This window comes from Oryx dammah, unplaced genomic scaffold (assembly GCF_014754425.2).
Source record: "Oryx dammah isolate SB20612 unplaced genomic scaffold, SCBI_Odam_1.1 HiC_scaffold_18, whole genome shotgun sequence".
Lineage (NCBI taxonomy): Eukaryota > Metazoa > Chordata > Mammalia > Artiodactyla > Bovidae > Oryx > Oryx dammah.
In genome coordinates this window covers 49615215-49629665 of record NW_024070202.1, presented here as the reverse complement: position 1 = coordinate 49629665, position 14451 = coordinate 49615215, and the positions used below count along the sequence as shown (strand labels likewise).

General features: G+C 39.9%; 1 protein-coding gene across 1 annotated transcript in view; it reads left to right on the top strand.

Annotated features, from left to right (window-relative positions):
• The first annotated feature begins 291 nt into the window (after positions 1–291).
• The window catches only part of LAMB4 (laminin subunit beta 4), a 111354-nt gene continuing 97194 nt past the window's right edge, over positions 292–14451 (top strand). Inside the window, 3 exon segments of the mRNA XM_040259870.1 lie at positions 292–325; positions 7085–7242; positions 9952–10087. Coding sequence (XP_040115804.1) covers positions 292–325; positions 7085–7242; positions 9952–10087 — 328 coding nt within the window.

The following is a 14451-nucleotide window of genomic DNA, read 5'->3' as shown; positions in this document are numbered from 1 at the left end:
ACACTTATTATTTAAGGAGTTGGGCGCTGTGGGTATTTTTGTGTCTCAAAGAACCATCAGATACACTTGAAACTAATGCAACATTGTAAATTAACTATTCACTTAGGTTTTTAAAAGGAGAGAAAAAGAAGACTAAAGGATAATAAGTACCCAAAGAAAGACCATCAGACAAATTTTCAAGTCACTTAAAATTGATGACAATGTTTAATTCTATCAGTTACTGACTTTACCTTCCTTTCCCCCGCCCCCTAAACCTAGCACAATTGAATTTAATTTTTTCCTGACAAAAGAATGCAATTTCTACTGACCTTTCTTTTGCACCTTGGTGAGTAATGTCAAAATCCATTTTCTGTTTGAATTGAATTGTTCTAAAATATTTCCTGGAAATAGGTTTTAAACATATCCACCCCTTTTTTCTATACTAACAGATATTCGCATGACTCTTCTGTTGTATAATTGTGTCAAGCACCCAGAAAGTTTCATTCAAACATGGCTAGTATCCACACATAGCTATTTCTGTCAGTCTTTAATGGAGTATTCACAGCAGCAGATAAATAAAGACACTAAAACAGCAAAATACTTTCAGATTCTTAATGTACAAATACAGTGCATTTTAATTTTAAAAAATAGCTCTGCTTTGAATGTAGCACTTAACCCAGTGATGAAATCTCATAAAGAATTTATAGGCAAAATCCTCTCTTCTGAGTAAGTAGCAGCTCTGAGCTAAAAGGCCAAATTCTCCATGACTGAGCAGTCTTTAATAAGCTGACAGTCATTTACATTAGTCATAGAGAAGAGGTTTCCAACAATTACTCTTTGATCCTGAACTTTTTGTGTCTGTAACAGCCCTGCCTTGGGTGAGTACCATCTAAATTGCTTAGAATCTTCAAAGATTCATGCTGAATTTCTTCATGGCAGCAGACTCGAAGAATCTCTTTTAATTTTACAGTTCCCAAGTGGGTGAGTGATATTCGCTCAGTCTTGTCCGACTCTTTGCAACCCCATGGACTGTAACCTGCCAGTCTCCTCTGTCCATGGAATTCTCCTGGCAAGAATACCGGAGTGGGTTGCCATTTCCTTCTGCATACAATTCCCAAACGCTGAGACAAATTCTCAGTTGGCTTGACTGGTCATGATGGAAAGAACAGCTGTAGATGGTAAATGTTCATTTGTTCTCTGTAGAAAATTTTCTGCCTCAGAGATGAGCCACCAGCCAGTGGAAGAGGAGATTCACTGGTCTGCACACCCTCAGAACTGGGAAGGTTAGGTCTGGCCTCAGAGGCTGAGAAGAGTTGGTTTCATCTACATCTTTTGTTATTGTTGTTCTGCTTTCTTTGTTGTTTGAAGGAGGTGGGGTTTTATTGGCCACTCCGTGGGCATGCAAGATTCTTAGTCTCCTGACCAGAGATTGAACCCACACCTTGGTCAGGAGACGAAGCACAGAGTCCCAACCACTGGATCACCAGGGAAGTCCCCATCTACATCTGCTTTGGTTGTTCTCTTAGGGATTAAACCATTATTCAAAACCAGAAGCAACCAATCATAGCATCTTCTCCCAGCCCCTCCACAGGGTAACTTATTCACATCTTGCCAAAGTTCTAAACCTCGCCACAGCATCTTAGAGAGGCCTCCTCAATCAGGAGACACTTCCTCTCCCCCAACCTCTACTCAGCCTTCTTCCAGGGGATCTTCCCAACCCAGGGATTGAACTCTTGTCTCTTGCATCTCCTTCATTGGCAGGCAGATTCTTTACCACTGAGCCACCTGGGAAGCCCATAGTTCAACCACAGGCATTTATATAAATACCTATGCCTATTTAAACCCCTTGTCTTGCATTCTGGCAAAGGAAGATAAAGAGAAAGAATCATAAATTTGGTCCTAGGTTTGGGGAACTGTTTACAAAGTACACATCTTAACCAATCTGCATCCTTTGCAGGTTTTCTCACTCATAGTAATGTATGTGAGTATGTAAATGAATGTGTATGTTTATAGCTTCTGAACTCTGAAGTGAATTCTAAAGTAGATGAAAACATTGCATGTGTTTAAGAAAATTGTAACAATGTGCAGTTACTGAGATCATATAGTAATGGTTAGATCTATAAAATGACCCCTGACTTTACAGAAAATTTACTGTATACTTTCTTTAAATCACCAGCTTTCCAAAATACATTTTTAATAAGATCCTGTCCTCAAGTTGTATGTAATTTTTTAGCAATACATTGGTTTTCTGAAGACTGAAACACCATTATTCTCTGAATCATTTCCAACTTAATGCTCATGTAATAACTTGGCAATTGAAAGCTTTAATCCAGGAAGGATATTTCTGAGTCTATCTATGTTCAGGCATGAAGCTTTAACTACTTAATGTTTCTAGCCTCTTTCTGCCAAGTAGTTTAGATCAAAAGTTCATATTTGACTGTAGAATATTACACGAATAATAGTTCCATTTCCCAAAGCCTTGGAATACTTTTTATTTCTGAAAAGTACATACCTGATTAAAACAAGTTTGGCCAAGTCATGTTATAAAAACATGTTTAATCTCTAAGGTAACAATTCCAGTGAAATAATTCAGGAGGAAACTTGTCTAAAATAATAAATCCCTGGGAGGGAAATCTTAGCTAGACCACACGTAGCACCAGCAGAGATTTTATACCTGACCTTTTTGAAAAAGCCTCTGTCTGTTAAGTCCAAACTTCAAATTAGGTGTTTATCCTTGATGCCAATTCTAGGAAATAAAAGGAACTTTGGGTTTGGATTGTTGGGTGAATTAAAAGAAAAAATCCATGTTAACCAAGCTAGAATCATTTATTATACAATAAAATTTTAAAAGTGTATGAGGGGAACTTATCATATCTCAAAGAGAAAGAAATGTCACGCTTTGTAGTAGTATAATAATCTTTACAAGGAGATGGAAGATGGAAAATTCCCAAAAGTGACGTTTGGTAACCTGTGGGGAAGGAAACATTAAGGATCATATTCTTAGCTGTAGAACCATGATCTACATATGTTTAATGCCTGATAATAATCACAAAGTCATCAGATGAGCAGAACAGATGTGGGAAATGTGTACCCAAGAGAGAGTATTTTTCAATAGCCTGTATTTTTGGAGGGCAAGCTGAAGGAAAGTAATCCATTAAATGCAAAACAAGTCTGTGAAGAAAACTCTTACTTTTACCATCAAAAAACCTGAGGAGAAAGCAAGCTTATTCCACAGTATGGTAATTATTTTTCCTTTTAGGTTCATCCCTCCCACCTCTGTCTGCTTAAAACAGGATTTGGCATAAATTCTCTGGTCTCAAAGGAATAATATATAGGAGCAGCTGGAACCCATCCTGTGGGTATTATTTTAGAGTGTGGGATTTACATGATTCACCATCCAGAGGCCGATGGGGATGATTTTTGAGGAGACAATTGTTTGGTTTTTAAAATATTTTTTGCATTGAGATAATTTGCAGATTCTCATGCAGTTGTAAGAAATAATACAGAGAGATCCCATTTTACCCAGTTTCTACAAATGATAGCACTTTGAGTAACTACAGTACAATATATAGCCAAGAAACTGACCCTGAAATAGTCCATTAACCTTATTTCAAGTCCCCTAGTTTTACATGTTCCCTTTCGTGTGTGTGTGTGTCTGTATATTTAATTCTATGCAATTTTATCAAAAGCCTAGACTCATGAGCCCGTCACCACAGTTAAGATAGAGGATAGTTCTATCACTTCAAGGATTCCCCCAGTTAGTTCAGTCCCTCAGTCCTGTCCGACTCTTTGCGATCCCATGGACTGCAGCGTGCCTGGCTTCCCTGTCCATCACCAACTCCCGGAGCTCTCTCAAACTCAAGGATTCCCTGGTAATACCCTTTTATATCCTCATCCAGCTCCCTTCCTCCCTGTGTCTATCACCCCTGGCCACCATGAATCTGTTACCCATCTCTATAATTTCATCATTAAAGAAATGGAAATATGCAGTACATACCTTTTGAGGTGGGCATTATTTACTCACTGTAATTCCTTGGAGATTTATCCACAGTGTTGTATGTATCAATGATTCCTTCCTTTTTTACTGCCCAGTACTATCCCATGGTATGGACAGACTACACTTTACTTAGTGAGTGATAGTCTCTCAGTCGTGTCCAACTCTTTGTGACCCCATAGACTGTAGCCCACCAGGCTCCTCGGTCATGAAATTCTCCAGGCAAGAATACTGGAGTGGGTTGCCATTTCCTTCTCCAGCAGATCTTCCTGACTCAGGAATTGAACATGGGTCTCCTGCATTGCAGGCAGATTCTTCACCATCTGAGCCACCAGGGAAGCCTCAACCATTTACCCATTGAAAGACACCTGGGTTCTTTCCAGTTTGGGGCTATTGTAAAGATGCTATACAGTTTTTTGTGTGAATATAAGTTTTAATTTTTCTGGGTTGATTACCTAAGAGTGTAAGTGCTGGATTGTATGATAAGCACGTGCTTAGCTTTATAAGAAACTGCCATACTTTTCCCCAGAGTGACTGTTCCATTTTATATTCCTACCAGCAGTGTATAAGTAATCCAGTTTTTCCACACCCTCTCTAGCAGCTGGAGTTACCAGGTTTTTGGTTTGTTTGTTTTAGCTATTCTGATGGGTATGTAGTACTATTGTGATTTTGATTTGCATCTCCCTACTGACTAATGATGCTGAACATCTTCTCAGGTGCTTATTTCCCATCTATGTATTTCCTTCAGTGAAATGTCTATTCATGCTGCTTGCCATTTTCTAACTGGATTGTTTTTTTAATGTTGAATTTTGAGAGCTCTTTATATATTCTCTGGAGAAGGAAACGGCAATCCACTCCAGTATTCTTGCTTGGAAAATCCCATGGATGGAGGAGCCTGACGGGCTTGGCGGGCTATAGTTCATGGGGTTGCAAAGAGTTGGACATGACTGAACGACTAACACTATATATTCTAGGTCACGAGGTTTGTCAGATATGTGATTGGTAATTATATTCTCCTTGGTTTTTTACCTCTTCATAAAGTTTTTAATTTTGATGAGGTTCCAGTTTACCTGTTTTCCTTTTATGAATCATGCTCTTATTGCCAATTCTAAAAATGCTTTGCCTAGCCCTAAATTGCCCAAATCTCCTATGTGTGTGTAGGAGTTTTATATTTTACTTTTTAAGTCCATGATCCATTTTTGTTAATATTTGCATACAGTGTGAGGTTTTTGTTGTAGTTCATTTTTTTGCCTCTGCATGTCCAACTGCTTCAGCACTGCTTGTTTAAAGACTGTCCTTCATCCACCTTTGAACCTCAAAAATCAGTTGATCGTATTTGTATAGATCTATTTCCAAGATCTCTATTCTATTAATCTATGGGTCTGTCTCTCCACCGATATTACATTTTCTTGCTTACTGTGGATACATAGTAAACCTTAATATCAAGTAGAAATATTTTTTTAATTGTTTTAGTTCTTCTGGGTCCTGTGTCTTTCAATCCAGAGGCTGTCTTATTTCTGCAAAATTATCATGTCTGCAGTTTGAGTTGCAATCAAGAGAAAACTAGTTCTTAGATTTTGGGCTTAAGAAGCAAAAAAAAGAATTCTAATCATTTAATTGAATTTTTAAAAATACTGTCCTGTTCAAATATGCTTTTAAAAGAAGTATGAAAGTGAAAGTTTCTCAGTTGTGTCTGACTCTTTGCGACCCCGTGGACTCTACAGTTCATGGAATTCTCCAGGCCAGAATACTGGAGTGGGTAGCCTTTCCCTTCTCCAGGGGATCTTCCCAACCCAGGGATCAAACCCAGGTCTCCCGCATTGCAGGCGGATTCTTTACCAGCTGAGCCACAAGGCAAGCCCAAAAAAGAAAATAAAAGAAGTGTAACTATTTCTATAAATAGTTATCAATAAAATAGAGGACTCACATTATAGCTTTAGCATAATGTATATAGCTTTAGTGTGTGTTCAGTTTAGACCTTATTCCCAGTAAGATTTTTGCTTTCTTTTATTCAGTCCCAACAGTAAACAAAATCTACTAATGTTATGGGGTTAGAAGTGTGTAACTTTAACGTTAAGGAATAAAGCAGACAAGCTGTGCAGGCAGGAAATAGTGTGGATTACCCACACTGTATTCATATATAGAGATTTAAGTTATATTAACTCAGAATTCAACATTTTAAGACAAACAGAACTTTAAAAATCATCATTTTTAAACCAACATTTAAGGATATTGTCTCAGAGGTTTCTCATGAAAAGTAGAGAATTGTGACAGTTGAGAAAGAGCTGCCCTTTAATGCTCTGTGACTGAATCCTTCATGACAGATCTGTTGCATGGCAGGTACCAAGGGCTAAATGTACTATACAGTCTGGAATTCCATCTGTGCCATCTTTTATCCCAAAGAAACATGATCTGTTCCATGGTGTGCCTGAATCCAGCACTCCAGGTTGTAAAGGGAGGTCAACTGAATTTACATATTTTAAGAGAAAGTTATTTTCCGAGGATTTCTTAATTTCTCCAGTTGATTTTCCTCCAGGTGGGAACAACAGATCCAAGAGGCAGGATTAGGACTGTCCTCCCTCATGTCTGTGTATTGTCTTTGTTATTTGCTCTAAAACGACACACAGAGAGTTTCCAGTGAATGGAGGTTGTTTAAGGTCAGCTTTCTAGAAGCAGAGCCTGAGACAAGGATTTATGTGCAAGTAATTTATTGAGGGAGTACTCCGAAGAGGGAGAGAGTGAGAGCAGTGGAGCCAGAATGGGGTCCCAGCAGGAATCCAGCTTCAACCTCCTCCCAGAAGAGACTTTGAGCATAAACTGCATCACAGAGTAGATCCCAGCCTGGGGCAATGGCTGAGAAACATGCATGCATAAGTCACTGGCTTCAGCTGATCCAGGTGGGGACATGAGCACAGATGGCATAACCTCCTCAGCTAAGAGATTTCCATCAGGCTGCAGGTGCCAACAGTATCCACCACCAGGGTCTTCATGATCACAGAACTAGTATTAAAAACAGGTGGACTGTTAACTCTCCCACTTAAGCAGTCACTTCTTTAAGCCTCTGCCACCCTTAGACTGCCTCACGTGTCCTGTTTCTATCATGTTTTCAAGGGTTGCTCAGTTACGTGGAAGCTCAAGATGAATGCAGCAGAGGTGCCTGTCACCCCCCAACCGGCGATCTCCTGGTGGGTAGCAGCGGGCAGCTCACGGCTTCTTCTACCTGTGGACTGGACAGAGCCCAGAAATACTGCACCCTCAGCTACCTCGAGGTGGGTTGGATCTTTGTTTACTTGTTGGGACATGATTTCATCAGTGATGTAGATTTTTCCAAGTACATCTAGGGCTGTCCAGACAACAGAAGAAAAAAGGAGACAGTCCACCTTTGCAAACATCAGAGACACAAGTGATTCAACTCAACATCTGGGAAACCTTCACTAATTGGGGAATAAGGAAGATGGGCTTCATCTATTTCTTGTTCCCTTTAGAATTAAACAAAAAAGGGTTTTTGTTGTTGTTGTTTTTCAGTCTTTGAAGGGACTACTATGCAATATATGTTCTAATTGACTCCAATGGAGTGGACTTATTAAATAATTGATGAGCTGGATGAAGATGGAAGATCCCTCAGGGTTCAGGGCTATTGTGCTGAACATGGGCTCTTACTGCCCTGCTTTAGATGGAGATAGACAGAGTGTAGACTTGGAATTGATTGTCTGCCAATGTCTCAATGCCACTTGGAAATTGTCTTGTTTAGAGACTATCTAGTCCCAATGTGAACATCTTTTTGTACCTTTTATTCTTAAAGACCAGTTTTATAAAAGGACCAGTTGCTTTTTTTTCTTCCCTGGGCTCTGAAACAAGCATCCAAAGTCATCTGAGTATCACACCTGCTCAAAAGCCTGAGGCAATTATGTCAACCCCTTAACTGAGAGGATGTGCAGGAAGGAAGTTGGATGTAAGCCTAATGTTAGTGACCAGGTTTTTCCATGTATTGTTTGTGTAAGGCAACTCCTGGAGGCCTCTGGGAAGGCTTTGTGTTCTTATTGGTTTTAGTAATGAGGATGATTATAAATAAGTGGAGACAATACTTGAGTGCTTAGCCCTGGTCTAAGTTTAGGAAGTACTTGTATAAGAAAGCAAATTCTCTACATGTGCAAGAAAGTGACACTGTAGAAGTTTTGCTCAATTTTAGGTCAGGTGGGATGGAAGGCCCTTCAAGTAGCTTTCCTAAGACCAGGTCCCCTGGACAAAGCAGTGGTTCCCAACTCTAATATTAGAAACTTTGCAACACTGGCATCACCCATCTTATCTTTCCACCATTGGCATCTGCTTACATTGTCATGAGTCTAATTATTTGAACTTGATGTTAAAATAATTAGAACTTGATATTCCTATATGGCAAAGTTACACCAAATAGAAGTAAAACAAACTCCAGAACTTCTTCAGTCTAGGGAATCAGAAATCTTAAAAATCTTAAAATTGGGGGAAAAAAAATCCTAAAATATCTTCCAGCTGACAAAGCATTACAGGTGAAACTATAAGGATTAGTTACATAAAATTCATGTGGCATGGAGAATAATTTTTTTTTCATCCATCGACTAGCAAAGAGCTCTCAAGCAAAAGATTCTCTTCCAGAGTTTAAGTCAGCATTGACTCAGAGTGTTACCCAAGTTGGGCCTTTCCTATCTATTTACCACAACTAAGCATCCTCTGGAGCCAGTTCCATCAAAGACTGTACTTCTGAAATGTTTACAGAAAAAAATAAACAGCCTGAAGTTAACCATTTTCCCCACTGTTTTCCATAGTATTGGAAATATTTTCACTTCTTGGCAACTTTTGGTGGAATCATTGGGCTCCTGTTGCTCTATTAGGAGAGATCTGGGGCAAATCTCCCCATATGCAGAACTGATCTAACTTGTACTGGTCCTTAATTTCTAAAGGGCATTTTGGTTTTCTTCAAGTATAAGGGCTTATGATGGCCAGTGATTATAAAAAGATTGTAACACTCTTGAAAGTCTGGTTTACTTTGACAATCTGTAGCTGAAATAGTCATTAAAATCATCATGCATTTGTTTAACAAAAGAGGTGGAACTGGTCAGATTACCTAGGCCTTGTAAGCCATGGTCAAGCATAAATTCCAATGTTTGCTGAATACCTACCAGCACATTTGCTGTTTGGGGCAATTTCCAATATGGAGGATTGTAAGAAATCACTCCTGCTTCCTGGAAGTTTTGCAAAAATGCTCCTCCAGAGTCCCACAGATATTAGCCAGAACAACTGTGCAGGCCATTGACAGCCCTTTGGAAATCTTGGGAGAGTTCCTCAGGAGTTATAAATAAGTACAGCTACAAGTGTATGCAAACTCAAAGGCCAGTCTTGACTGTTAAAAACCTTTGAAAATCCATCCCAAGCAAAATTAGTTCCAATTCACAAAAACCTTCTAGTCGGCAAGACAAGAGGATGGGTCTCTCTGTAATGAGTTTAATGAAATTCTTACAAAATCCACATGTGCATAGTAAAGGTTTTGGCTCTGGGAGCTTTTATGCCAAAAATAATATCTGAGAGAGAAAGGATGATGGTTGCAGATAAACTAATGGCCAACTGTTTCATTAATTTCTTACTAATTTTTTTTTAAACTAAAGGAAGTCATTCCAACTCAAGAGTATATCCTAGTTATTTTTCTATAGTTTAAAACAAACTCTAAACCCTCTGCTCTTTGTATGAGAAAAAAATTATTCTACAAATTTGCAATTTTGTCCCAGATGTTTACATTTATAAAATTTCTAAGTCAAGTCTTAATTTTGTTTGTTTTGGTAATCAAGCACCTACTGATGGAAAAATTTATGTCTTGTAATTTCCTCTGCTTTTTATTTTTAGCTAGATTGAATGACAAATATAGCACATCCAGCTTGTTTTTAAATTCAGATCAACAATAAGTAGTGACGACTATTTATTTTTAATTTTAATGATGTGTTTTCCAGGGGGAACAAAAATGCTTCATCTGTGATTCCAGATTTCCATATGATCCACACACCCAGCCCAACAGCCACACCATCGAGAACATAATCACAAGTTTTGAACCAGAGAGAGAAAAGAAGTGGTGGCAATCTGAAAATGGTATGACCAAGTTTCTGTCCAATCTTTTATTTCTTCACATTTTTGTAAGGTATCTTTCTCTATGTGTGATTTTTGCACTATTACACAAGGAGTTATATTGAAATGCAATAACATCCACTGAGAATGTAAAACCCTGTATAAAAGCAAAATTCAATTTTCATTTTAAGAAAGAATGTTTTCCTCTTGAGAAATAGAAGTATTTTTTAAGCATATACCTGAGAATGTTTTACTTTTTTCATGTGGGGAACAGTTCTGTATGCTCTTGTTCTTTGGGAAAATTAAAAGGAGGATGGGAGTAGTTTATGAGGTATTGGTAAATTAAGCCGAATAAAAAGCACACTGATGTAAACAGAAATAATAATGCCGAGGGGAGTCTGAGAGTTAATACCATGTGCCTTTTCCTTCTTCAACACGTGAAGGCAGAAAGAGAAAGGATATTTCTTTCTGCAAATCAAAATTTTTAATGTAAAAATTTAATTGAAAGGGTAGTTGGCTGTTGCTGCTGCTGCTAAGCCGCTTCAGTCCTGTCCGACTCTGTGCCACCCCACAGATGGCAGCCCACCAGGCTCCCCCGTCCCTGGGATTCTCCAGGCAAGAACATTGGAGTGGGTTGCCATTTCCTTCTCCAATGCATGAAAGTGAAGAGTCAAAGTGAAGTCACTCAATTGTGTCCGACTCTTAGTGACCTCACAGACTGCAGCCTACCAGGCTCCTCCATCCATGGGATTTTCCAGGCAAGAGTACTGGAGTGGGATACTGACTTCAATTCTTTCCTTCCTGGTTTTTGCCCTTCCTTGTTCATGACATTGTGATCCTGAACCTCACAATGGCCCTATTTTCTAGATGCCACTGTAAATTTGGACCTGATCAGGGATTTCCTATTTCCCACTCCAGCTTTATGTTTAATGTAGCTCATTCATTCATGATGGACCCTCTTCAACACTGGTCTCGAGCTCTTATCCCCCCAGAGAAGGATTCCATTTGCCACATCCCTGCATCTCTCACCTTGGACTACAGTTCCTCTATTCTGTTCAGACTCTAAACATATTTCCCTAAAGGGATCCCAGGCCATAAGAGGGGAGTGTGGGAAAAATCATAATAGGTAAGATCATTCAGGGTGAGCATAGTATAAGGCTATTTTTCTATGTCATCCATTGGACACAGACATGATTGGTATCTATTAAATGCTAGTTCACTTTGGATCCTAATTATTGGTCTCTTGTTGGACTCTCCTTAGTCAATGTTGGTGGTTTTTACCACACTGATGAATGGGACCATTTTTGCTTCGCAGCTGCTTTGATCCACATGCCCAGCATTCATTCCATGTCTCCTTAAGAGGGAATGTCCTCTGTCAAAGCTGACTGCACAGAAGATGTGTTCTCAACTGAGTGCTTGGTTGAGACCAAGAGGGAACAGGTGATCTCCTTTCCAGAAAGAGCTGGGAGCCTTTGACACAGAGCCTGGAATGTGCCTGCCCTCTCAGCAACAAACCCTTCCCCAAGCCATTCACCCTAGCACACTAAGCTATATCCCAATTCACCACAGTGAGGTCATTGTTCTCTGGAGCTAGACTTTCCAATATTGCGGCTCCACACATGGCTACTGAGCACATAAAACATGGCTAATCCACCTAACAGAAGCAGAAGATATTAAGAAGAGGTGGCCAGAATACACAGAACTATACAAAAAAGATTTTCATGATCCAGATAACCACGATGGTATGATCACTCACCTAGAGTCAGACATCCTGGAATGTGAAATCAAGTGGGCCTTTAGAAAGCATCACTACGAACAGAGCTAGCAGAGGTAATAGAATTCCAGTTGAGCTATTTCAAATCCTAAAAGATGATGCTGTGAAAGTGCTGCATTCAATATGCCAGCAAAATTGGAAAATTCAGCAGTGGCCACAGGACTGGAAAAGGTCAGTTTTCATTCCAATCCCAAAGAAAGTCAGTGCCAAAGAATGCTCAAACTAGTGCACAATTGCACTCATCTTACATGCTGGCAATGTAACACTCAAAATTCTCCAAGCTAGGCTTCCACAGCACATGAACTTAGAACTTCCAGATGTTCAAGCTGGATTTAGAAAAGACAGAGGAACCAGAGATCAAATTGCCAACATGCATTGGATCATCAAAAAAGCAAGAGAGTTCCAGAAAAACATCTGCTTTATTGACGATGCCAAAGCCTTTGACTATGTGGATCAAAACAAACTGTGGAAAATTCTTCAAGAGATGAATACCAGACCACCTGACCTGCCTCCTGAGAAATCTATATGCAGGTCAAGAAGCAACAGTTAGAACCAGACATGGAACAACAGACTGGTTCCAAATAGGGAAAGGAGTATGTCAAGGCTGTATATTGTCACCCTGCTTATTTAACTTCTATGCAGGGTGAAACTGAAAGTCACTCAGTCATGTCCAACTCTGCAACCCCATGGACTGTACAGTCCATGGAATTCTCCAGGCCAGAATACTGGAATGGGTAGCCTTTCCCTTCTCCAGCAGACCTTCCCAACCTAGGTATTGAACCGGGGTCTCTGGCATTGCAGGTGGATTCTTTACCAACTGAGCTATGAGGGAAGCCCATATGCAGAGTACATCATGCAGCCCAAAATGCCGGGCTGCATGAAGCACAAGCTGGAATCAAGATGGCCGGAAGAAATAAGAATAAGCTCATATATGCAGATGACACCACCCTTATGGAAGAAAGCAAAGAAGAACTAAAGAGCCTCTTGATAAAAGTGAAAGAGGAGAGAGAAAAGTTGGCTTAAAACTTAACATTCAGAATACTAAGATCATGGCATCTGGTCCCATCACTTCGTGGCAAATATATGGGGAAACAATGGAAACAGTGAGAGACTATTTTGGGGGGCTCCAAAATCACTGCAGATGGTGACTGCAGCCATGAAATTAAAAGACGCTTACTCCTTGGAAGAAAAGTTATGACCAACCTAGATAGTATATTCAAAAGCAGAGACATTACTTTGCCAACTAAGGTTCGTCTAGTCAAGGCTATGGTTTTTCCAGTAGTCATGTATGGATGTGAGAGTTGGACTATAAAGAAAGCTAAACGCCAAAGAACTGATGCTTTAAAACTGTGATGTTGGAGAAGACTCTTGAGAGTCCCTTGGACTGCAAGGAGATCCAACCAGTCCATCCTAAAGGAAATCAGCCCTGAATATTCATTGGAAGGACTGATGCTAAAGCTGAAGCTCCAACACTTTGGCCACCTGATGCAAAGAACTGACTCACTGGAAAAGACCCTGATGCTGGGAGGGATTGAAGGCAGGAGGAGAAGGGGACGACAGAGGATGAAATGGTTGGATGGCATCACCAACTTGATGGACATGAGTCTGAGTAAGCTCCGGGAGTTGGTGATGGACAGGGAAGCCTGACATGCTGCAGTCCATGGGGTCGCAAAGAGTCAGACATGACTGTGTGACTGAACTGAACTGAATCCAAACCAAGATGTGCTATGTGTATAAAAACATCCTAGGTTTCTAAGACTTAGTTTGGGGAAAGAAATATGTATAGTAAAGCATTCCTAATTTTTAAAACATTGATTACATGTTGAAATGAGACTATTTTTGATATATTGGATTAGGCATAATATATATTTATATATAATATAATATATTTAGGCAATGTATTATATATATCATACATATGATTTAAATATATAAATAAATTACAGATAATGTATTGTCTATCTAGGGTTTCCTAGGTGGTGCAATATTAAAGAATCCACCTGCGAATGCAGGAGATGCAAGAGATGTGGATTTGATCTTTGAGTTGAGAAGATCCTCTGGAGTAGGAAACGGCAACCCACTCCAGCATTTTTGCCTGGAGAATCCCATGGACAGAGGAACCTAGCAGGCTATAGTCTGTGGGGTTGCAAAGAGTTCAACATGACTGAGCACAGCACACAACCTATTATCTATCAGTTCAGTTCAGTCGCTCAGTCGTGTCCGACTCTTTGCAACCCCATGAATCGCAGCACGCCAGGCCTCCCTGTCCATCACCAACTCCCAGAGTTCACTCAGACTCATATCCATTGAGTTGGTGATGCCATCTAACCATCTCATCCTCTGTAGTCCCCTTCTCCTCCTGCCCTCAATCCCTCCTAGCATCAGAGTCTTTTCCAATGAGTCAACTCTTTGCATGAGGTGGCCAAAGTATTGGAGTTTCAGCTTCATCATCAGTCCTTCCAATGAACACCCAGGACTGATCTCCTTTAGGATGGACTGGTTGGATCTCCTTGCAGTCCAAGGGACTCTCAAGAGTCTTCTTTAACACCACAGTTCAAAAGCATCAATTCTTCAGTGCTCAGCTTTCTTCACAGTCCAACTCTCACATCCGTAC